General features: G+C 36.2%; 1 protein-coding gene across 12 annotated transcripts in view; it reads left to right on the forward strand.

Annotated features, from left to right (window-relative positions):
• Positions 1 to 24,483, forward strand: part of RAPGEF2 (Rap guanine nucleotide exchange factor 2) — a 261,346-nt gene that overhangs the window by 171,790 nt on the left and 65,073 nt on the right. Inside the window, exon 1 of one of the 12 annotated variants that reach the window (XM_034959350.3) lies at positions 12,098 to 12,249. The exons of the other annotated variants lie outside the window; for them this stretch is intronic. Coding sequence (XP_034815241.1) covers positions 12,247 to 12,249 — 3 coding nt within the window. The 5' untranslated portion in view covers positions 12,098 to 12,246. Of the gene's footprint in view, positions 1 to 12,097; positions 12,250 to 24,483 lie in introns of those variants that run through there. 12 annotated transcript variants of the gene reach the window in all.

Here is a 24,483-nt window from a genome sequence, read left to right on the forward strand (position 1 = left end):
CTAGTGATAAAATAACTTTGGATCAAGCAATTTATAGAAATATGTGAGTGGTATTGCCCATGATACTTTGGTTAGAACTTGAAATACTAGAATTTGCCATCTCAAGATGTCACATGCAGTAGAGTTGGCAGCTTACAATATCAAGGTCTGGCTGTATAATTGTTGACTAGTCCTTTGGTTCTATTGAGTTTGCTGTGTAATAATCAGACCTTTAAAATTTTAATTGTGTGTGAGGAGTTGAATAAGAAAATAATTACTCAGGCTCTCAATAAGTGACTCAATATAGTTGTTGGGTAAAAATGAGTGAGAAGGCCCCTCTTTCATCCTGTGAGGCTTTATAGTGTCAGAGCTAATTTCAAATGAATAGAATTTATTAAATTCACAAATACTTCTGTTTTGCTTATTCAAAAAGTTTGTGGGCTTTTAAGTGGCTTTGCTTCTTTGACTGCAGCAGGTAGTGCAGTACTAGAAAACAAAAACCATTAAATTTGGGGTGGGGGCATTTTTTTAGCTACGATTAGGCACAAATAGGAAGCTCAGTTATTCTACTTTATCAGAACCTTTCAGATCTCATGGGCTTTTATTCTTTATTTGTTGTCTGTCTCATTCAGTGCATACCTCAGTTGCTGGCACATAATAGACGTACGATAAATACCACTGAATTTCTCTTTAAATTTTTGGATTAATAAAGTCTCAACCTTTTTAACTAGTAAATTTTACATATTTTATTACACCTCCCCCCATTTCCATTTTATGTGGTTGATTGATAATACTAAGATGAATACCCATGTGTCACCAGAAATGCACCCAGCACTGGGCTGTGTTTTTATAGTCATGTGGTGCTTTTCAGGTAGTCTTCGGAGGAATCTCATGGTTTTGTGAATATAAAAATGTAAAAATATTGTGATTTCTTTTTAAAATAAGAGGAGGTTGCTAACATTTCAGAAATGTATTATGAGACTGCATTTTTCAAAAGACTCCTGTAGACCATTAGTTGAATAGACTGTTAATAGATGGTAGATGAAAAAAATTTTATAGGCTCATTAAGTTAGGGAAATTGTTAGCATTAAAAGTCTCTTTACTCAATTTACCAACTGTTGTGTTTTTTTAAAGTGGAGCTCTTTCCCCATCTTGCCCAGCTCAGATGCCTTTGAAAATTTCCCAATATAGGATGGATTTGAAACTTTGTAAATTAAAAAAAAGTTTTAAAATAAATTAATTTGATGCTATCAAACTGATAACATGTTTTTAAATTTTACATTTTTGTAGAAATTGATTTATGTAGTGTGCTATACTTAAATCACAGCCCAAGTCATGATTAAATAATAATAAAAATGGTAGTACACGTAAGACAGTGCCCTACTTAAATATAGGGAATAAATTGCAGTAGCTGTAATTTATTGAGTAATGTATTGCATAGCAGACACTATATTACATATTATCTCACTTAATTCTTAAGAAACAGTATTACCTTTTTACATATGAGAAAACTGAGATTAAAAAGAATTTTTTTCAGGGACATATTACTAGTAAGTGGTAGAGCCATCATTGGTACCCCAGTTTGTCTGATTTTATAGCCATTGCCTTAACCACAGACTTGTACTACCTACCCCTGTGTGACCAAATTTAGTCTACTTCAGGTGTGTAGACTGCATAATTATCAGAGTTAGTATTAACTAGTGGAATACACAACTTGAAAAAGTGCTTTTTTCCTGCAGCTGTCTTTTTCCTGGCATATGTGACATTCCAAGCAGCAAGAATATCATGATCAAAATCATTTTATAAAACTTTCATTGCTTGGCTGAGTCAGTAATGCATCTATCCATTTTGAAATCATGTTGAGACTTGAGTTGAGATGGTCAGGAATAGTTGCCATTTAGCCCATTTCCTTTCTTCCTTCTGCTTTTCTGTGTTTGGCCTTACCATGTACATTTCCTTTTTGCTGCTTAACTCTTTAAACATACGCTCCATGTCTCAACTTCCTCTGCCTATTCCCTTTGTAACCTCTGAGTGCCTGACCGTGGCCATTTGTGTTCTACCAGAAGTCCTGAACCTTGCCATTTTGTCTCGCCTGTTTCTGCTCCAGTGAACCCTGCATATACAGTGCAGCCTGACTTCAATTCATGATCACCTCCCTTAAGTCCATACAGGCCACGATTCATTTGTTAGCCATAAGTATCATTTTCATCATACATAAGCCCCTTAACCAAGAAGGATATAATGTAACTTAACCATATTTTCTAAATTGCTATTGGTCACTTAAGGCCCTCTATAATCTACATTCTTTCCCTTATAAACATATAAGATTGTGCTCTTTTATTTTAGGACAAGCTGGCTTGATTATAAACACTTCAGGCTCATTTTCTTTTCTCATTTCTCAGCTTGCTGTGTTCTTGGCTTGACTTTGACTTGGTCCTTATCTCTTCATATTTATCTTAATGAATCAGGATCACTTAATATGCAGTGCTTAATTTTATTAATTCTTCTAATTGGTGCTTATAAATTTGTTTGGTCTTTGCAGTTAGATGACAGATTACATCTGGAATGAATTCTATGTGTTCAAAGGGTATGGTTGGAATTTAAAACTGTTTATTAGCTGTTAAGAGTACAGTATAGAGAAGGATTTTCTAGGCTGGAAGAATAACATGTGAGGGCCCAAGGCAGGAAAATATAGAAGAATATGAGGGTTTGAGGAAAAACAATGAAATCATCACTGTTAGAGTAGATTGTGTTAGAGAGAAGTAGGTCAGTACAGGTGATGGAGTGGAGGATGTTAGAATACCAGATAAATTAATGACTATTTTGAAGATGCAGCAAAGGAGTGTAACCTCTTTCTTCACCTCTCCTTCCTATCTTTCAACTGGAACAGATTTAAGAAAACTCAATTAACAAAAAATGTGTTATATTACCATGACAGTTTGACCTTGTCTGTAAACATTGGGTAGAGTGTCTCTTTAGTATATTTTGATTGATGGATTTTCCTTAGCAATGTAGAAAAAAAGCACCAGGACTAATTATAGAGGCTAGGTTATGCCTCTTTTGGGTAAGACTCCACCTCTTCATTATCTGATCTTTATTTTGTCTATTATAACAGATATATTTCCTGAGATGAAATAAACTTATCTCTTGGCATGATTTTCCACTGTGCTTGCTAGCAGAGGGGACTGAGAGGAAGCATATCCTGTTGTTTTATTCAAGGACAAGGTCATCTTGCCTTGGATTTGGGCCAAGAAACCCTGGCAACAAATAAGAGATCTTTTTACCCCCATTAGAAGTGAAGAAATGTATTTAGAAACTTGCCAAGACATTGCATACTCTGCTTATATGTGCTTTTTGTGTCACAGGACATATTAAAGTAAGATCTTTGCTTTTAGTCAAAATAAGTATACCTCATATCTTTGCCTTTAAATATTTTTAGTAATGATCCATTAAATACAATTATACAATTTTCTTTTTTTTTCTGTCGCCTGGGCTGGAGTGCAGTGGTGCAGTTTTGGCTCACTGCTACCTCCATCTCCCGGGTTCAAGCAGTCCTCCCCCTCAGTCTCCCAAGTAGCTGGGATTACAGGTGCGTGCCACCACGCCCAGCTAATTTTTGTATTTTTAGTACAGGTGGGGTTTCGCCATGTTGGCCTGGCCGGTCTTGAACTCCTGACCTCAGGCGATCTGCCTGCCTTGGCCTCTGGAAGTGCTGGGATTACAGGCTGAGCCACCATGCCCGGCCCTGACATTTCTTTAATCTGCCTCCAGAGGTTTGACCAAACTCTTAATTTATTCAGGTAATCTATTAAGAATTCCTCCAGAGTAATGCTTAAGTTTTCTTCATTTTCTTTTGTTTAACAATAAAGGTAAAATCCTTTCACAGTTACTTTAAATCCTTAATGAAGTACTTTTTAATGCTTACTTTATATCCCTGATTTTTAAAAAAGTAACATTACTGTCATGTCTGTAGTGATGTTTATAAACTTTTGAAAGCCTTTTCAATTTAGATCAAATAACTTTTATCATTATATATTTTATTTGAATATGGTTTGCTTGTAAGCTTTTTTGAAAAATATTTTAAAAATAAAATGAATGTCTAAATATATCTAGAGATATAACCATGTGAGCATGTATAAAAATATATACGTGTGCGTGTATAAGTGTGTTTGTAATTTAAATGAAAGTTTGTAAATGTGTCCTTAAGGTCTCTATTTAAATTTCCTTTTTCTGAGATCTTTGTTCTCTCTGACCTACTTTTTCTTCATCCTTAAGGAGTGGTCTTTATCTTTATAGACATGACACATGCTTGTGATATTTCCATATAGTATTAAGATGCCAGTGCTATTAGTATTGTCTTAGGTATTACACAGAATGGGCTAAATGGAACAGTGTCTGATTTTTGGAACATAAATTAAGAAACTAATAGAAAAAATATATTAGGGAATGTAGATATAAATTTGCTACTTTAAAGCTACTTTAAAGACATGATATAACAGAGCACACTTTAAAAATGCAACAAATTGCATCATACAAGAAGTTCCCTTAAGCTCACCAATGGTCCCTGCCACTCACTGTCTTTCCTATTGGTGCAGAAACACCCATGCCATAAAGAATTAATCACTTGTCACTCTCTGCCATTTCTTCTTCTTAACTGAACCCCTAACATAGGCCTTATGTGTAGTTATGTTTTTCTCTGTCTCTCGTGTGTGTGTGTGTGTGTGTGTGTGTGTGTGTATGATATATAAGAATCTTATAATTGCACAGTCTGTGATACATCATATCTTTATAACTTATCAATCATCCACTATCTATGTTTCTTTTGTACTCTGAAGTCACTATATAAATATGCCCCATATGCTTCAGATCTCTTCATTCCACATCAATAGACCAAATTCTCTTTTACAACTTACACTGGATATTCATCATAAAGGCTGTTTTCAGAGACATCTTAGGCATGAGTTAGCCTTACATTTATTAACAAAGTGACAGCCTGAAAAATTTCTTTACAATTATCAAAGTTATATTCTTCTTTAATGAACTCTAGAGAAATACATTATTGGTTTGCAATATTGACTTGGTTTGATTATTAAATGAAACATACCCTCCTTTCCCCTTTATTGATATATCTGTATACATGTACTTATTTCATGTGTATGTGTAAATATAATTAATCCATACTTTAATTTTTAATTTTAGTATGTAGAAAAAAACTAGAATTAAGATTTGCTTACTTTATTAGTAAAAATTGAGTTTTGAGAATATACGCTCTATCTCTTGTCATAGATGTTTTATTTTCTTACTCTTCTATAATAGAGTTGAAAATACAGATTACAATGGAGTCATCTTATTATAGGGTATTTTCAGTGGGCAAAAATTTACTAAAAGTGGCAGAAAAGAACATCACACTTTTCATGATAAAGGAAGACAATAAAACATGAATGTGAAAAAGCTGAAGAGTTGTAACTTTTTCATTCCCTCTCTTTTCTTAGGGAAAAAAAATGGGTAACCCAGGCACTTTTACTCTCTGAAGTATTTTTATTAAGTGGGAGCACTCTTGTTTATTTTTCTCAGTAATTAAGAAATATTTGGAGTTAAATGGGAGTATTCTGCTATATAATTTTTATGGGTACTATGGAACTGAGAAGGACTAAGAAAGGTACTATAGTAATTTTAATACTTAAACCTTAGGTACTTAGTATCGCAGTATCTTTAATTGTAGTGAAAAAGGAGATTGCCTTGAGTTCCTTGTCAGTAAAGATTTAGAATGATTCTGTAGTCACTGGGCCTATAGTGGCTGGGTTGGTGGGGTTTGGGGGAAGTTCAGCAAAATTGAGCGATGAGTAAATTTATGCCCCAGGTTTCCAGTGATTGAGAATGTGAAGGATGAAATTAGCTTTTTCTTTATGACTAATTGATTTTACACTTACTTGTTTTCTTAAAAGTATACTTTTGTTCATTTTAAATGCCAACTTAAAGATATGGATGCATAGGACTTCCTATTTCCTGTTGAAATTAATATCATTTGTTGAAATAGTCAAATGTCAAAATCACAGTATTTTAGGGATAACATTTACCTAAATATAAAAATAACTTAAAACAATTTTATATAGAAGAGGGTACACTTTGAATAGCTAAACTAATTTTCACTGCTTGTTTTTATTTGTTACGGTTATTTGAGCAGCAGGTTGGTCTGTGTCTTAATTGTTATAACAAATAAAATTTGAAATAGCTTAGCTAAAGAAAATATAAACACAGGTGACAACATTTCTTCTCCCTTTGCACTGTATATAGTGAGCCTTTTATCACTAAAATCTTTTAATGTGTTCATTTTAGTTGGGCATATTCCCAGATTTCTTTACCGTTCATTGTCCTTATTTCCCCTCTGAAAAAAATGAACAACCTGATGTAAATGAGAATTAAAGCATGTCTGTTGAACATCCTCACAAAAGTTCGTTAGTAGTGATATTAAGTTTTTTTCAAAAAAAAAAAAGGAAATATGGATAACTTTAAAATGTCTTTTAGCTGTTTCTCAGAGCAAGACTAGTTAGGGACTATCTTTTTATTATTATTATTATATTTTAAGTTGTAGTGTACATGTGCACAACGTGCAGGTTTGTTACACATGTGTACATGTGCCATGTTGGTGTGCTGCACCCATTAACTCATCATTTACATTAGGTATATCTCCTAGTGCTATCCCTCCCCCCTCCCCCTACCCCACTACAGGCCAGGTTGTGTGATGTTCCCTATCCTGTGTCCAAGTGTTCTCATTGTTCAATTCCCACCTATGAGTGAGAACATGCGGTGTTTGGTTTTCTGTCCTTGTGATAGTTTGCTGAGAATGATGGTTTCCAGCTTCATCCATGTCCCTACAAAGGACATGAACTCATCATTTTTTATGGCTACATAGTATTCCATGGTGTATATGTGCCACATTTTCTTAATCCAGTCTATCATTGATGGACATTTGGGTTGGTTCCAAGTCTTTGCTATTGTGAATAGTGCCACAATTAACATACGTGTGCATGTGTCTTCATAGCAGCATGATTTATAATCCTTTGGGTATATACCCAGTAATGGGATTGCTGGCTCAAATGGTATTTCTAGTTCTGGATCCCTGAGGAATCGCCACACTGACTTCCACAATGGTTGAACTAGTTTACAGTCCCACCAACAGTGTAAAAGTATTCCTATTCCTCCACATCCTCTCCAGCACCTGTTGTTTCCTGACTTTTTAATGATCGCCATTCTAACTGGCGTGAGATGGTATCTCATTGTGGTTTTGATTTGTGTTTCTCTGATGGCCAGTGATGGTGAGCATTTTTTCACATGTCTGTTGGCTGCATAAATGTCTTCTTTTGTGAAGTTTCTGTTCATATCCTTTGCCCGCTTTTTTATGGGGTTGTTTGATTTTTTCTTGTAAATTTGTTTAGTTCTTTGTAGATTCTGGATATTAGCCCTTTGTCAGATGGATAGATTGCAAAAATTTTCTCCCATTCTGTAGGTTGCCTGTTCACTCTGATGGTAGTTTCTTTTGCTGTGCAGAAGCTCTTTAGTTTAATTAGATCCCATTTGTCAATTTTTGCTTTTGTTGCCATTGCTTTTGGTGTTTTAGTCATGAAGTCCTTGCCCATGCCTATGTCCTGAATGGTATTGCCTAGGTTTTCTTCTAGGGTTTTTATAGTTTTAGGTCTAACATTTAAGTCTTTAATCCATCTCCAATTAATTTTTGTATAAGGTTTAAGGAAGGGATCCAGTTTCAGTTTTCTACATATGGTTAGCCAGTTTTCCCAGTACCATCTGTTAAATAGGGAATCCTTTCCCCATTTCTTGTTTTTGTCAGGTTTGTCAAAGATTAGATGGTTGTAGATGTGTGGTATTATTTCTGAGGGCACATCAGAGTCATCTGGAAGTCCTAGAACACAGGGTTTGAAGAAACCCAGGATAGAATGGGGTTGAAGATGACCTGCTCCCACATTGGTTTAAATACTCTACTCTTATAATTTATATGATTTTATCATTCCTACCCCTAAGGAACCTGAGTACTGAAATATATTGAAATAACTACTCAGGGTTCCACAGGAGCTCTCGAAATTTAGCAGTGGGTGGAAGGCGGGAATCTGACTTAGAAGTGAAACTGCTGCTAGTAACCCATCTATAAAAATAACCCAAGTTAGGAAATAGTTTGTACATGTGATTATGAAAACTATAATCTGGCCAGTTGTGACCTTTGTGAAGAAAGTTACGTAAAGAGAAGGGATTAGTAAGAGCTGTAGCATTGTGGTCAGAAAACTCCAGAACCAGTAACTTGGATTTACAATCTGGCTTCACCACTCATTTGCTGTGTGACCCTGGCTGTGTGGTCTTTTAACATGGAATCTTCATTTGTAAAATGGAGGTAATATGGTTGTGTGAAGATTAAATGATGTAAAACCTATAAAGTGCTTAGAATAATACACAACCCATAAATACAATTCTTATATTTTTGTAGGAAGTTTTTATCCACACTATCCAGGAGGTAAGGAAAATTAAACCTGTTACACACGTGAGGCAGAGACAGTACACTTGAGTACACTTGATGTTTCCCTTTCCTTTAGATGACTGTCCTTAAGTTGGTTTGCCTTTTCCATCCCCTACGGTTCCATACTCAGCAGCAACCTTCTTTTTACTAGTTCATTATTAGAGTGAAAAAACAACAGTAATGATATCATTAGTTAAAATGGAAGGCTCCCTTTGTTCCAGGCAGTGTTCGAAACTCTTCATTTATGATCTCATTGAATCCTCACAATAATGTAAGAGTGCTGCCTCCACATACTAAAGAAATCAGGACATAGAGAGATAAAGTAACTTTCTCACAGTCACAAGCTAACGCCTGGTGGAGCCATTGGCAGGTTTTTCTTGTATGTGCAGATGCATGCGCACGCACAGGTCTATTTGGGGAAGCTGCATGAAACACCTTCCTTTGTACATAGGTTAAAGGATGGACAATTCCTTTTGTTTTCAGTATGTCCTGTGGATTATAATTCTAATCAGAAAGTCCGCGAACAGTTTATTCCTCCCTCAACATTTAGAAGTGATTTTCTTTCAAGTAAGTTTCAAAGGGCTTTCATAAGTGCCATGTCATAACTGCTACCATCCCTGACATAAAATGTAGAGTAACTTTACCTTGATCTCAATGGAAATAAAAGCAGTATATTTTATTGTTCCTCAGTCTTAGCCAGAATTGCAAGAATACAATTTTGTTTTGAAGAACTACTCTTTAATTCTTTATATCCACATTTTCTTTTCTTTTTCTTTCTTTCTTTCTTTCTTTTTTTTTTTTTGAGACAGGGTCGTACTCTCACCCAGGCTGGAGTGCAGTGGTGTGATCTCAGCTCACTGCAACCTCCACCTCCTGGGTTCCTGTGATTCTTCCACCTCAGCCTCCCGAGTAGCTGGGACTACAGGTGCATGTCACCACACCCAGCTAATTTTTGTGGATTTTTTTGGTAGAGATGGGGTTTCACCATGTTGGCCAGGCTGCTCTCTTAACTCCTGAGCTCAAGTAATCTGCCCGCCTCGGCCTCCCAAAGTGCTGGGATTACAGGTGTGAGCCACTGTGCCCGGCCTATATGCACATTTTCTCTTGTTAATTTAACCTTTTAGGAGCAGGTCACCATGCTTATCTGAAATTTCCCATCCATATGGTTCGCCAGAGGTCTTTCGTGTTATCCTTTTTTTAGACTTGGATTTAGAAAATAATCCTGCTTTGACTTACTATTTGGGTGATATGATTGCTCTCTTAATTTGTTTCTAGTTAGATAAGTAACTTATAGGGAGCTAATTTTAGTATATAGCCGGATGAAGGAGTTTTCTCAGCCAGACTGACTTAGCAACATTGTCTTAGCCATTTAAAATACATATAAATAAATAATAATTAGGTTTGTCTTTATTACGGTTTTGACTGTGAAATAATAATTAGACCTTTTAGAAAGCTGTATTAAGATATATTTTAACCTGGCCACAACGGAGCACCCTGAAATCCACTGATTATGGATTCTTCTTTCTTGGCACTGCTAGTGGCACTGTATTCGGTCTCTACTCTCTGAAAAGAGTGTATGTCTGATCATGATGGCTGTGGTGTTAGAGTAGGTAGGACAAGAGCACTTCCCTGAAGGAGTTCGTGTCAAGTGCTGGCTTTATTAGTCACAGGTATATATATTACTCCTTTCTCTGTATTGTTCCCTCCTTTAAGTGTCATCCAAAGCTGCTATGGAAAAAGATATTGTTGTCAAGTTTGTTTATGATAAAGTTAATGAGTGACTTTGAATTGTGAACCCTGAGCCTGAGAACAAACTGGATCTATATTGAAGCGTCATACATAGTGTAGCAAAACTTATTAACAATACTCATTGTATATTATCTTCAAGCATTTTAATAAGCATATTTAAAACAAAATCTTGATTTTTTCAACTGTGGACCTCTACACAGCAATAGGAAAGAACTATTCCAACTAGGTTTTTTGTGTAGTAAAACAATAAAGTACCTTATTTACCAAGGACCTTGATTTGAGTTCTTGTTCTGATGTTAGCTAGCTGTACAATGCTTAGACAAGTAATTTAACTACTTCTTCTTTTTTTTTTTTTTTTTTTTCCTGAGACGGTGTCTCGCTCTGTCTCCAGGCTAGAGTGCAGTGGCTCCATCTCAGCTCACTGCAACCTCTACCTCCGCCTCCCGGGTTCAAGCGATTCTCCTGCCTCAGTCTCCCGAGTAGCTGGGACTACAGGCACGCACTACCACGTGCAGCTAATTTTTGTATTTTTAGTAGAGATGGGGTTTCACCATGTTGGCCAAGATGGTCTCGCTCTTTTGACTTCATGATCCGCCCGCCTTGGCCTCCCAAAATGCTGGGATTACAGGTGTGAGCCACCGCGCCTGGCCATCATTTAACTTCTTAAAGTTACTGATTTCTCCCTTCAAAATGGAGATCATGATTGTAATACTGGTCTTACCTCATAATATTGTTTTGAAAATTATTGGCTGGGCATGGTGGCTCATGCCTGTAGTCCCAGCACTTTGGGAGGCTGAGGCAGGTGGATCACCTGAAGATCAGGAGTTCAAGACCAGCCTGGCCAACATGGTGAAACCCCTTCTCTACTTAAAATATTAAAAATTAGCCAGGTGTGATGGTGGGTACCTGTAACCCCAGCTACTCGGGAGGCTGAGGCAGGAGAATCGCTTGAACCCAGGAGGCGGAGGTTGCAATGAGCTGAGATCATGCCATTGCACTCTAGCCTGGGCAACAAGAGTGAAACTTGATTTCAAAAAAAAGAAAAAAGAAAAGGAAAAGGAAAATTGTTAATAGTTACAGTAATAATTAAAATTATTTTACTAAGTGCTCTGTGTGTGTTTGTGTGTGTGATTTTCTTTAGTCATCTGACAATATTAGGAGCAAAATGGGGTTCTGCTCCTCATTCTATAGATGAAAACCTGAGGTTTAAATGAGAAAACTGGAGTTCATGTCATCAGAATCTTTTTGCAAACTGTAAAGCTTATGTGAATGCCAGTTATTGTTGTTAGATTGTAATGCTCGAGTCATTCCTATGTGGGTTGGAACCCGACTCTTCTCTGTAGCTGTGTGACAGTAGGCAGATTGCTTCAATGTTCAGAACCATTTTTCCTGATGTGTCAAATACTGTTAATGATGCATACTTCATAGGTTTTTGCAGGAATTACATATCTGGCACATGGCCTGACACACGGTGGCATCCATGAATTTGACTCCTGCTTTTTCAGCTGGGATATTTTCATTTTCTTGATTTTTAAATAGAATGTTGATGGTGATTCAGAGATTTATTTTTCTTTATTTGATTTTAACTTCATAGAACATGATTTTCTGTTGGACATCTTAGCTTAATTACGATTTAAGATCCTTTATTAACTACTCTTTACACATTGGTACTGGTTTGCAAAATAGCTCATAAAAGATCATAATTGATATGAAAAATTTCTATTATTTTTTCCCTAAGTACTTCAGTTTTTTCCCACTTATTAAGTGATTTTGTGCAAGTCGAGCTGCTTAGTAAGACCTGTCTTTGTAGTCATTTCGTGTGTGTGTGTTTGCAAGGAGGTATTTTTAGATAGTTTAGCTGAACAGCAATCTGACGTCTTTAGAGGAGACATCAGTTCATTATGTGGATACAAATTCTATGCTTTCGGCTTTTATACACCAAGTCTTAATTTAAATCTGTTTTTCTTGCCTTTTCTAACGAAAGAGACTACATCATGGTATGTATTCTATTTCTTCCTAAGGCTTGCCTTTCTGGTTAACCTTTGCTTAAGAAATGATCAAGGTAGAAATGTCTTTATTTGCTCACAACTTAATATAGATTATAGAAGCATGGGAGTTGGGGCTGTATTTAAATATGCCATTATACATTATGCTATACAGTGTTTTTCTATTGCAGTGTGATTCAAGGATTTAAAATAGTCATTATGGGGCTCATAAATGCTGCGTTCTTTTAAGAAGAAGAATGTAAAGGCCAGGATGTGGGAGTTCTATACTTCTTATAACTGCACATACTGCTGTATCTGTTAAAAAAATGCCTTTTTCTTTGTGAAAGATAATTTAATGTTGAGTATGTAAGAGGAGCATGGTTATTTGCTTTCTTACTGCTCTAAATACAGTGTTTATAGGAAGTTATAATATCTTCTTTTATCTGGTTCTCCTCACCCTTTTCAAAATACTGGGAAAACAAGCTCTTAAGGCTTAAGCAAATTCATATTAGTTGTTTGTGACCCTGATCTCAAAAGAGATAATACCTTTGGTTAATGATATACATAGTACCTTTGGTTAATGATAAACATCGAATTTTTTTTTCTAATTTTACTACAGCTAATGTTGAGAAACTATTCATATAGAACTTTGAAAGATTTTTAAAAAATAATTTTCCAATGTGTTCTTTATTTCTTTTCCAAAATTTAAGTTATATCTACTACATGTCGAAATGTCAAAGCTTGAGTTAAAACTTTTGTTATTGGTTCAGATGTGTTATCTGCATGGTGTGAAGCATCCAGGATTTAAAGCATGGTTTTTAGTTTTCAGTTTAGTTATTTGATAATGTGTGAATTCACTGGAATTTTAGAGATATTTTAATTATTACAATGGAATTTGTCATATTTTATCTTATATCCTAAACATGAATCATTATCAGAGAGAAATGAATTATCTAATGCCAAAGAAAGATGCATCTTAGAGTGTCAGGTTAATAATGGGCATCTGTATGAAGATGTGGAGATCTTTTATTCTTCAAGAAGAAAGCAAATAAGTTTTTTAATATATTGAAGGATCAAACAAGATATATTTATAGTATGAAAAACAGAAAGAGGAAATCCTAAAGCCAGGACATTTTTTTAAAAAAACCCTTTCTTGTTCTTAAAAATTAGTGGTGTTATGTAACCATTTAAGTATTTAGCTGAAGCCTGATATTAAGTGACTCAGATTCCTAGCTTCTTAATGATGCGTCTTTACAGTGAAATTCAAGCAGTTGCCAGATTCTTAAGCCATGAGTTCGTTCTCCACCCCCCTCCCCAAATTTGCATGCAGTAAAAACTGAGAATCTGTGCCAAAAGAGGTGTTAGCACTGAAATTCTTACATGCTAAATGTAACATTTGATTTTAGGCTGTTTCACAGTGAAATTGTATTTTAATTTAAGAAAAATGACCAATGTCAGGCTGAAGTTTCTTTATTGAAAAGTAATATAAAAGCTCTGAAATCTGTCTTCATTGGCTCCTTTTAACTTCCCATCACACCCCACCAGAATAACAGTTGTTTTTTTAGAGTTTTCCCCAATCAATGGAGAAAAGCACCTACCTTCGCCTAACGTAGTAACACAGTAATGTACTAACTCTACCAACTCTACTCTCGTGTAAGCCAAGTATTTTCTTGCCTCAGCCTTGATTTGGAGGGAGAAGCTTATGTAAGCCTTTTCTTGTACACATAACTCCAAGGAATCCTTCAGGAATTGTGAAATTAGCACCTTAAGAATTTTTCCTAAGGGATCATGGAGAAGTCAGGTTGGAAATATTAAGAATATAGTTAATGCCTACCTCCCACCGCCATGGAGACACACACACACACACACACACACACACACACGAATTGTAAATGAAACAGTGCCCTGGTGGGGGATATGCAGTGCCTGACTCCTCTGGATTTCATTCCAATAGACACTTTATCCCTTTTTTCCTGAATTAAGGTGATAAATCTTCATTTTTGGTTCAGTTCACTTCAAAATATCTCATAGATTTGAACCATCATTAACTGGAATATATGAAATATATAAAATTCTTGAAAATTGTTTAAAGACATCTTTCTTTAACTTACTCTTCTACCTGGGTGCGGTGGCTTCACGCCTGTAATCCCAACCCTTTGGGAGGCCAAGGCGGGAGATCACTTGAGCCCAAGAGTTGGAGACCAGCCTGGGCAACATAGGGAGACTTTGTCTCCACAAAAAAACTGAAAAATTAGCAGGGCGTGGTGGAGCATGCCTGTGGTTCCAGCTACTTGAGAGACTGAAGTAGGAGGATCACTTGAGCCCAGGAGGTTGAGACTGCAATGAGCCATGTTCCATTCTGGGTGACAGAGGGAGACCCTGTCTCAAAAAAAGAAAAGAAAAGAAACATACTCTTCTTGTGTTGACTGGAGATTTTTTCCACCTCTATTACTTTTCTTTTTTTATGTTCCAGTTTTCCATAGTTGGTAGAATACATTAGAATAAGCCCTATTTAGTCATATATGAAGGTATGTATATATCTAGTTTAGATGAAGCTATCTAGTTTATAAGCACCAGAGAATCACAGATATCAGATGTTGGCCTTCAAGTGAAGAGGACACATAACAAATATCAAAGTTTATGTCTGATTTATTTGGTGTGTTTTGTTATTGATGTCTTGGTTACTATTTTTTTTTATTGATTTTAATCTGAATTCTATGAATTACAGTCTAAAGGGAGGATTCCATCTCAGGAGGTTTGCTAATCCTGTTGATAAAATTGAAAGCATTAAAGAACAGAATTTATTTACAAAGCTACATTAATTCAAATGACAAATTCAAATGACCAAGTTCATATTTCACTTGAACTTTTATTAGGTTTCTATGTTTGGAGGAAGCACTAGGTGTTTCTCAAGTTCCTTAAGAGATTTATAGGCAAAAGTGTAGACGTTTAAGCAAACTTAACTTTAAAATATAAATGAATTCCTATATTACATTCCTGTGGGGCTACATGTATGTAACTATTTTAAGTAAGGCTTAGCTCAAAAGAAGAGAAATCTTGAGACCTTTTATCTAGTTACCCCATCTGTTTATTGATTTCAAGAATCACTGTTTCATCACAGTATGGATCAGAATATTCCCTCCCTCATCATCATTGTCATCTTGATCATCATTGTTGTACTTGTATGTGTTAACTTGTAAGCACTCAAAGAGCAAGTGAAAAGTTTTGCAAAGTTTTGCCCACAAAATGAGACATCAATTGGTTGATTTTAATTTTAAAAATTAAGACTCTATATTTAATTGCCCACTGGATATTTTGATGTGGATGTTGTCACAGATTTGACATGGCTAAAATACAACTCTTAACACTTAACTGTTCCCCCCAACCACCACCACTACCACCACCACCACCAAATATTAACCCAAACCAACCAACCAACCATGCAGTCAACAAACTATTAGAGTCCCTAGTTTTCCTCATCTCAAATCATTGGGGTTGCCATCTATGCACATATTGAAACCCCAAACCTATGAATTATCTTTGGTTCCTCAGGTTGCTCAAACCTCTGTATCCTTCAGCAAGTCTTATTTCTTCTACCTGCCTCACCATGAATTGATGTTCTTCCCTCCATCTCCATTATTACCACCCTGGTCCAAGCTACCATCATCTCACTTGTACCGTTCCTAATGTTGTACTGTTCCAAATACCTGATAGTACTTGTACTATTCCTAGTGTTCCCCTTATTTCTCATCTGCCCTTCTTCTGCATGCTATTCTTCACATTTATAAAATATAAATCAGACTTATAAAATATAGATCAAACTGTTATTTCTGTGATTTTAAAACTCCTCAGTAGCTCTCTATTGCACTTGGACTAGAATCTACACTCCCTGGAGAACTATGCATGAACTAGCCCCACTTGTTCTTCTTACCTCTCATTGGACTTTTCTCCATCTTACCCACTCTGCTTCCATTGCTTTGATCCTCCCTTTGTACATTTAACAGACCAAGCCATGGAGCCTTTTCCGTAGTTGTTTCTTTTGCTCAGAATTTTATCTGTGATGCTTACCTGGCTGGCTTCATGACTCTCAGATCTCAGCTATAGGAGGTTTTCCTCGGGCATTTCTGTTACACCATATTATTCTAATTCTCTGCCAAACATTGATTATTATATTTTGGGTTTTTGTTTGTTGTTGTTCATGTTATTACTGCTTGATTATTATGTTTTTCCCCACTGGAATGCAAGCTTCATGAGAGTACGTACCTCATCTATTCAGTTCATCACTCTGTCTGTAATGTCTAGGATGTGTTTAACATAAAAAAGCCATTTGATAAGTAATTATGGAATGTGTAAGAGGAAAATTAATAAGAAGTACAAAAATGCAGGTATAGGCAACATGTCAGTAAGCTTAGAATTAGTAGATAATTGTTTCATCTTGAGAGGATTTTTTTTTTCTCTTTTGACTAGATTAAACTTAGATAAAGTCAAATTTGGGTATAAAGACTGGAGGCAATAAGTAGCCAGTAAACATCAATCACTGAATATCCACATTAGCAATCTTAATGATAAGTTAAGATTAACACTGTTAACTATTACAATTGTTATGTCATGTGATTCTTTAATATTTAACATTTTAATAAAATATGGAAATAAATATTGTTTACCTAAGCAGCAAAAAAATTTTGATATAAGCTTCTTAGGAATTTTAGATGATACGGAATTTTAGAAATACAGACATTCTATTTAGGAAGAATATTAATATGGATTATTTTGAAGATCAAACTGTCTTTGAAGGCCTTCAGTATAATTCAGTGCCAAAAATCACGTAAAGCTACTTGGATGTCTCCTTGAGTGATAGGACTTGACTATAAAGCATTATGAAAGTTATATGCTTCTCTAAGAGCAATTATATTTAATGTATGTATATCGTGGAATTGAAGTAAAAATGTTAATTTTTGTTTACATGCATAATAAATTGTTAATAAAGAATTCCAAGTTACTTTTCCCTCTTAGGATTTATGGGGGTTTGTGGAATACTTGTCTTTAAAATTAATGATAGTTTACATTGTAGAAAATTTGGAAACTACTCAAATTAATATTTTTCTGTGATATAAAAGCAAAATCTAAATTCTACTTTAAGCAGTGGCATAGCTAATTCACCTCTCTTGATGTCAGTTCCTACAGCTGTGAAATGAGAAGATTATACTAAATGAATCCTCAAGCTCTTCCAGGTCTATGATTGTGCTTTATACAAAAACTTGTATTTGCATAATGCTTTATATTACCAGAATTCTTTCACATCTGTTTTCTATTTGTTCTCACAACTGTCTTGTTAGGTAGGCAGTACAGACCTTGTTATGTCTGTTCCACACTTGTGAGTAAACTGAACTACTAAGAATTTAAAATTATTTTCTTGAGTTAAACAGCCATCTTGGAACTAGCCATGTATTCTCTCTATAATTTCATATCATAATCTTTGACCTCCTGATGCTAATTCCTGGTGATGTTAAGTACTTAGTCAAAGTAAGTATCCATATTTCATAAATTACCACTGCAGTAACTTGAGAATTTTAAAAATCTGACCTTGGAAATTTGGTTATCCACTCACATAATCTGTAGGAAGCCAGTACTAAAGTATTGTAGCGATTTGTGATATATACCTAATCACCTTTATGGTGCTTCAAGCATATCAAATTTTTACTTTTTAAAAAAGTTGAATAGCTGAATATAGAGGCTCCTCTAAAGTACCTTCAGGTTAGGTTTTGAAAGGCCATTTTTAAGTTTGTTGTCCAGATGGTATACCTCACTCCATTCTAACTTGTCTTCCTACTTCCATTCTAACCCCTTACAAGCCATTTTCCCCACCCCCTGCCAGAATGATCTTATAAAACAAAACTGGGTCTTGTTAACTTCCTGTTTAAAAAACCCAGTGACTTCTCATTGCACTTACAGAGCCTACTTTTTGGTAGGCTTAGTCCCTACTGCCTGACCCCATTTGTACCACTCAGCCTTTCTCACGCCTTACCTTCCAGTGCCTGAACTCCTCAGAACCGTCAGATTCTGAGTGCATGTTTTCTCCCTCAACATTCTCACTCTTTACCTTCCAGTCACCTTGAAATTGTTTCTCGACCATTCCTAGGTTTATCCCACCTGAAGGTCTTTACTCTGGATATTCCTTCCGTCTGTAAAGCTTTCCTTCCACATCTTTGGCTGGATCCTTTGTATTTATTCACCTCTCACTTCAGATGTAATTTTCTCAGAGCAGCCTTCTCAGATCACCCAGTCTTAAATAGTATCCTCTCCATTCCCAGCCATCACCATCTATTACATGCTCTTCTTTTGGTATTGTCTCTACAGTACTTACTGATAGCTGAAATCTTTCTTTAAAATTTTTTTATTGTTACATATTCCTCCTTTCCCCTTCTCCCCTCAAGCCCCTCCTCTCTTTAAGGGTGTAAGTTTTCAGGGAGCAGGGATTTTGCTAATCCTAGTCATTGCCATATCACTAGTTCCTATAACAGTGACTGGCTTGTTACAGGATGTCAGTAAATACTTGTTGGATAATTAAGTAGATGAATGAATCTTATGGTTCTGAGTAACTTTATATACTCTTCATCTGGCAGGCTTCTTGTTGAGATCTATGATAGGAAGTTAAAAATATGTTGAGTTCAGAAGTTTTGTCCTTAATTTTTTTGATGCTGGCTTCCAGGAAAGCTAAACTAAATTTATTGCATAACTACAGTTGCTGTTCATTGTGTTTTAGTTTTATTCTGGTGATCTTACCTATAATTGCTGATGGAAGGGGGTGACTATAGAGCTGGTAAGGAAAAGAACATTGGGATCAAACAGTACCTGTTCAATTTCTCTCAGCCTCAATATCTTCTACTTTAAACTAGGGTTACCAGTTCAATGATTTGCTTATTAAATACTTACTATACCTTAGGTACTATGTGAGAAGCTAGGAAAAGAGTGATGAAAAAGACAGACACACCTAGAGAGGGCATTGGATTATTAAATCAGCAGCTACTGTAAAGGTATTTAAGTTCTGTGACAGGCAGCATTCTGGGTATCACAGGAACATCTTACAAGAATTTCTAACTTCAGGAGGAGGGTTCAGAGAATTAGCCAGGCCAGGGGTGAGAGTGTTCTTCCCGGAAGAGGGAACAATGAAGACCCAGGAGGAGATACAGAGTATCTCGCTGTATTTAAAATAACCAGAAATAGATTTATATATTTAGTACAGAGGCTGAGGGGAAGAGAAGTGAGTGTGAGAAGATCAAAAGAAGAAGACAGTGGGGTGCAGTGGTTAGGAATATAACTTTTTCCAAAGGGAAAGAGAAGCCACTAAAACATTTTAGGCAGGGGAGTGACAGGATCAGGTGTGTATTTTCCTATCGTGTTTTAAAAGTTTACTTCTGGCTGCAACATGAAGAAGAGGGTGTTACAAGAAGCAAGATAGGACAGTGGTAGTACAGTGGCATCACAGTGAAGTGGGTTCATATTTGTAAATCCCCTCTCAGAGTGCTGTCACACATAGTGGGAGCTTGGTCAATTTTATAAGTTCTGGGTTTTCCTAAGGTGAATTGAGGCTGTGTAACTTCAAGGTTATGGAAGTTAAACTTTTTGTATCTGAAGGCATTTTCAAAGTATTCCTGCTTTTGTGTATGTGCATGCATGTGCACTGACACCACAGATTTTATTTAACCAGTCAGTCATCAGGTTCTCTGAATGGATTTTAATGAATGCTACTCTGTTTCCCTGATTTCAACCTAGGATGATACATCAGTATGCATACACATACACACTTAACAGAAACATTTAGAGAAAGTAGCTGAAGTTGAGGAAAGTAAACCACAGCTTAATACAGCAATAGAATATTAAAAGTTTGTATTAATTTGGGAAGAATGTACTTTCTGAGAGAGTTACTCAACTGGTGATGTAAGTCAATCACGGCAGGTGACTGAGAAAGTCATGAAAAATGCTGGAGCATTGGCAGAAGTGAAGGGGTCTCTTTTAGGTAATGTGTGCTTGACGATGTCATAGTCATTCAGACTATTCATTTAATGGCATGTGTCTAAGGTTTACAAAAAAAAAAAGATGAAGGAAAAGAGAAAAATCTATTAGACTTCTTGCAGTTTATGAGTATATATTCCTGCTGGCCCTAGGCAGTGAGTAACGCACCACAAATGTTCAGTCAATTCTTGTATAGTGCCCTCCCAACAGCCAAAGCAATGAGATTACCTGGCATGCCAGGGTTGACACATGAAGCCTTTGAAAAGAAATGTGAAATTAAATTCTTATCATCGAAGTCCTTGGAAATAAATCCTAACATGGATATCTTTGTCACAGAAGTAAAAGGAAAAATTGATAGACACATAACATGAATACCTAGTGTTTTTGTTAGCAACTTAAGAAGGGTAACATAATTATTTTTTGTCTTAAAGGTTATTGTCTAGCTCAGTTGTAATACCCATCACTAGAAAAGGAGTACCTGTGGTGGTGGTTGTTGCATAAAATCTAGAAGCAAATTTTTAGAGGTAGGATCTGAGATGTCATTTAAAATCAAGGTAGTTTCCTGTGTGTGTGTGAATATATACATCTGTGTGTGTGAGGAATGGGTGGAGATTATTAATTATTTTTATCATTTTTTGAGACAAGGTCTCACTCTGCCATCCAGGCTGGAGTGCAGTGGTTCACTGCACAGTTCACTCGACTTCCTAGGCTCAAGCGATCCTCCCACCTCAGCCTCCTTAGTAGCTGGGACTACAGACGTGTGTCATCACACCTGGCTAATTTTTGTATTTCTTGTAGAGACAGGGTTTTGCCATGTTGCCCAGGCTGCTCCCAAACCCCTGGACTCAAGCTATCCTCCCACCTCAACCTTCCAAAGTGCTGGGTTTACAGGCATGAGCCACCATGCCTGACCAGACAATTTGCTTATTAAATACTTACTGTACCTTAGGCAGTATTTGAGAAGCCACACAATACATAAAGTTTCTCAGTTGATAAAGTTATATAACCAGCGTATCCATAAATGATAACTTAGAATAGATGGAGTTTCACAGTTTTGAGTCACTATCCATTGTATATATATCAAGACAAGCTTTAGTGCTGTTGTTTTTTTTTTATGTCCTCTTGATGTAAGTTGTAATGAATATCTTTTTCTGTTAAAGTTATGTGGAATTACTGTTAATGTTTTATTTTTCTTATCTCAAAAGTAATTCATATTTATATTTAAAATTTTAGAAAATGTAGATAAGCAGAAACAAACTTTAATTGTCCATAATCCTACCGTGTAATTATAGCTATTGTTAACATTTTCTTTATACCCTTCCATAGTCTTTATTTTGTATATGTGTATAGAATTGGTTCACGTTAAAATGAGGAAAATCTTTTGTAAAACATTACCACCGTTGCTGATATTTAAAATGTGTTGAATTATTGACTCGTACATTTTGAGCTCCCAAAACCCTTCAGTGGCTTCCCATCTCATTCAGGGTAAAATCCAAACTCTTTACCATAGCTCCCCATGTGATTTCACCCCTGAATATCTCTCTGCCCCAATCCCTCTCCTTGTCAGAGCTTGTACTGACCTAGCTATTCCTAAAACATGCGAACGCCACCCTACCTTGGGCTTTTGCTCTTAGTGTGCTTGTTGCTGAAATGCCTGCTACTCCCATATGCTTCTGCAGGGGTCAGGCCTTCATTCCATTCATATCTTGTACTCAGATGTTACCTGAGCAGGGAGACCTTTCACCCCCTATATCCTGGATACTTAATTAATTTTTAAATTACCACTATGTGATGTTCTTATTTTTTTGATGGGCTTCCCCCAACTTCCTACCCACTCCCCAACACAGACACACAAATACTAGGATATAAAGTCTATGGAGTCAGAGTTTTGAGTACATCCACCCTTCTTCCTAATGAAATAAGTTTACTTCTATTTTTTTAAAAGACTATAGCATAAATTTCAAGAGAAGTATTTATTCTCAAGTGGTCAGCCTATTCAGTAAATTTTATGAGTCATCAAAATCAATCAATCAAGTAGGTGGCTTCTAGACCTAATTTTTCATGTAACCTATGAAGCAGCACTTTTAAAAACAAGTAATTTTCCGGAAACCTTATCGTTTCATCATAGAATATTTGTGTCTTGAAATTTGAGTAGATATTAGTGCTCTCCAAATTAGAGGGCACTGAACAACTCCATATATTTCATTACTGTCTTTGGTTCATAAGATAATCTAATACTTTGTTGATTTTGTTCTCAAGTTACATACACAGCACAAGAATTTTTCATAATATATTTAATGATTATATTCCTTTGGCTTAGTGATATGCTAGATTTATCTCAACTTTACACAAAGACAAATATGAAGTATACTCAGCAATGTATTATATATTAATATATGAAAATGTTATGTACAAAATTTGTGTGCTTATATATTTTGTATACATGTCTATATATGTATTTTATGAAGATGATAAAATTATTCCTTTGGGAAATAAGTGAGAGCATAAAAAAATGAAAACAATTTTCTCGTCTTAATATCACATCTTAGGTCATCCCTTGCTGTCTAGTCACTGTTTATCACATCGGTTTCTTTTCATCTTTGCTGGATGCAGTACTTATCACAACTTGACAGTTTCTTGTTTATTATTTAATTATTTGTCCCCATCCACTAGTTGTAAGATGCATGACAGCATGGGCTTTATTTTACTCATTGCTGTATTTAGCAAACTCGGAATAGTGTCTGGCCTACTGGTTTTCAATAAATGTCGTTTGACTAGTTAATTGAAGAGTAAATGAACTGTCGTGTTTATTTTATCCAAACTGCACACAGTCCCATGAAATAGGATGTTATCAGTGTCCTGCCTACTTCTTCATAAGGAATTTAGAATTTCACTGTGGAAGAATTTTCAGTTATAGGTCGTAAAAATGATCCTAGTATTAGTTTAGGATAATGCTAGCTATTGTACCAAACAAAACAAAATATAATGGTTCAAACACAGTAGACTTTTTTTTAAGTCCCCTTTTCATAAATCTGATGGTGTTCTTGATCAATGGACAAATTCCTTCTAGATAGTGGTTCAGGGTTGCAGGCCCTCTCCATTTTTTAGCTCAGTTGTCTTTAACCTTCAATGCAAAGCTTGCGTTTTCTTCCAACAGAGACTCTCTTTAATGGAAAGGGAAAGATCATGGGGGGTCTCATGTGTAAGGTTGTTATGAGTAAGATATAGAAGTGGCATAATCACTTCTAACTGTTCATACTCCAGTGGTTTGAACTCAATTGGCACTTACGTAACCGGAAGGGACGTTGGGAAATGTAATCTAGCGATGCACCCAGCAAGAGAGCACTGGTGAATAGCTAGCCAGTCTCAGCCACGCTACTGTATGTAGATCTAAGTTCATTTGCATTTAGGTGTAAGATAGCTTTATAACTTTTAAAGAGTTAAAAATTAATTATGGGTTAATGTTTTTAATTCTGTGTAAGGCCTCCTTCCCAAACCCAACCTTTTTTGTTCACAAAGAAGGCAGCTTAGAATCCTCCATGGATCCCATAGGAATCTTTTTTCTTTGACTTTAAACACTCATTTCCCGAGCTCCATACTCCATTGAGCATTTCTTCAGTTGGGATAACTAAGTGCAGTCCCTTTGGAGCTCATCAAAGTTGTTGTCTAATTGGTTATAGAAGCCATCTTCTGATCGTACCAGCAGCTGCCTCCCTCTCCAGGGATTGCTGCTTCCATAGCACCAGTCCCACTAGGTTCTGGAAAACAAGAGGCTGAGAACTCAAGTTTTAGTAATTGTAGAATATTACCAGTATTTCTATATTAATTAGTATTACAGTCTAAATGGTATGATTGCATGATTTGCTTATAGTTCATAAACATAGATTTTGGAGCCTGTTACTGAGGGTTTCGGGCAAGCCACTTGAGCTCCCATTTCTTCCTTCCTTCCTTCCTTCTTTCCGTCCGTCCGTCCTTCCATCCTTTCCTCTCACTCTGTCACCCAGGCTGGAGTGCATTGGCATGGTCTTGGCCCAGTGCAAACTCTGCCTCCCAGGTTCAAGCTATTCTCGTGCCTCAGCCTCCCAAGTAGCTGGGAGGTGCATGCCACCACGCCTGGCTAATTTTTATATTTTTAGTAGAGACAGGGTTTCACCATGTTCGTCAGGCTGGTCTCAAACGCCTAACCTCAGGTGATCTACCTGCCTCGGCCTCCCAAAGTGCTGGGATTACTGG

The sequence above is a fragment of the Pan paniscus genome, chromosome 3 (assembly GCF_029289425.2).
Source record: "Pan paniscus chromosome 3, NHGRI_mPanPan1-v2.0_pri, whole genome shotgun sequence".
NCBI lineage: Eukaryota > Metazoa > Chordata > Mammalia > Primates > Hominidae > Pan > Pan paniscus.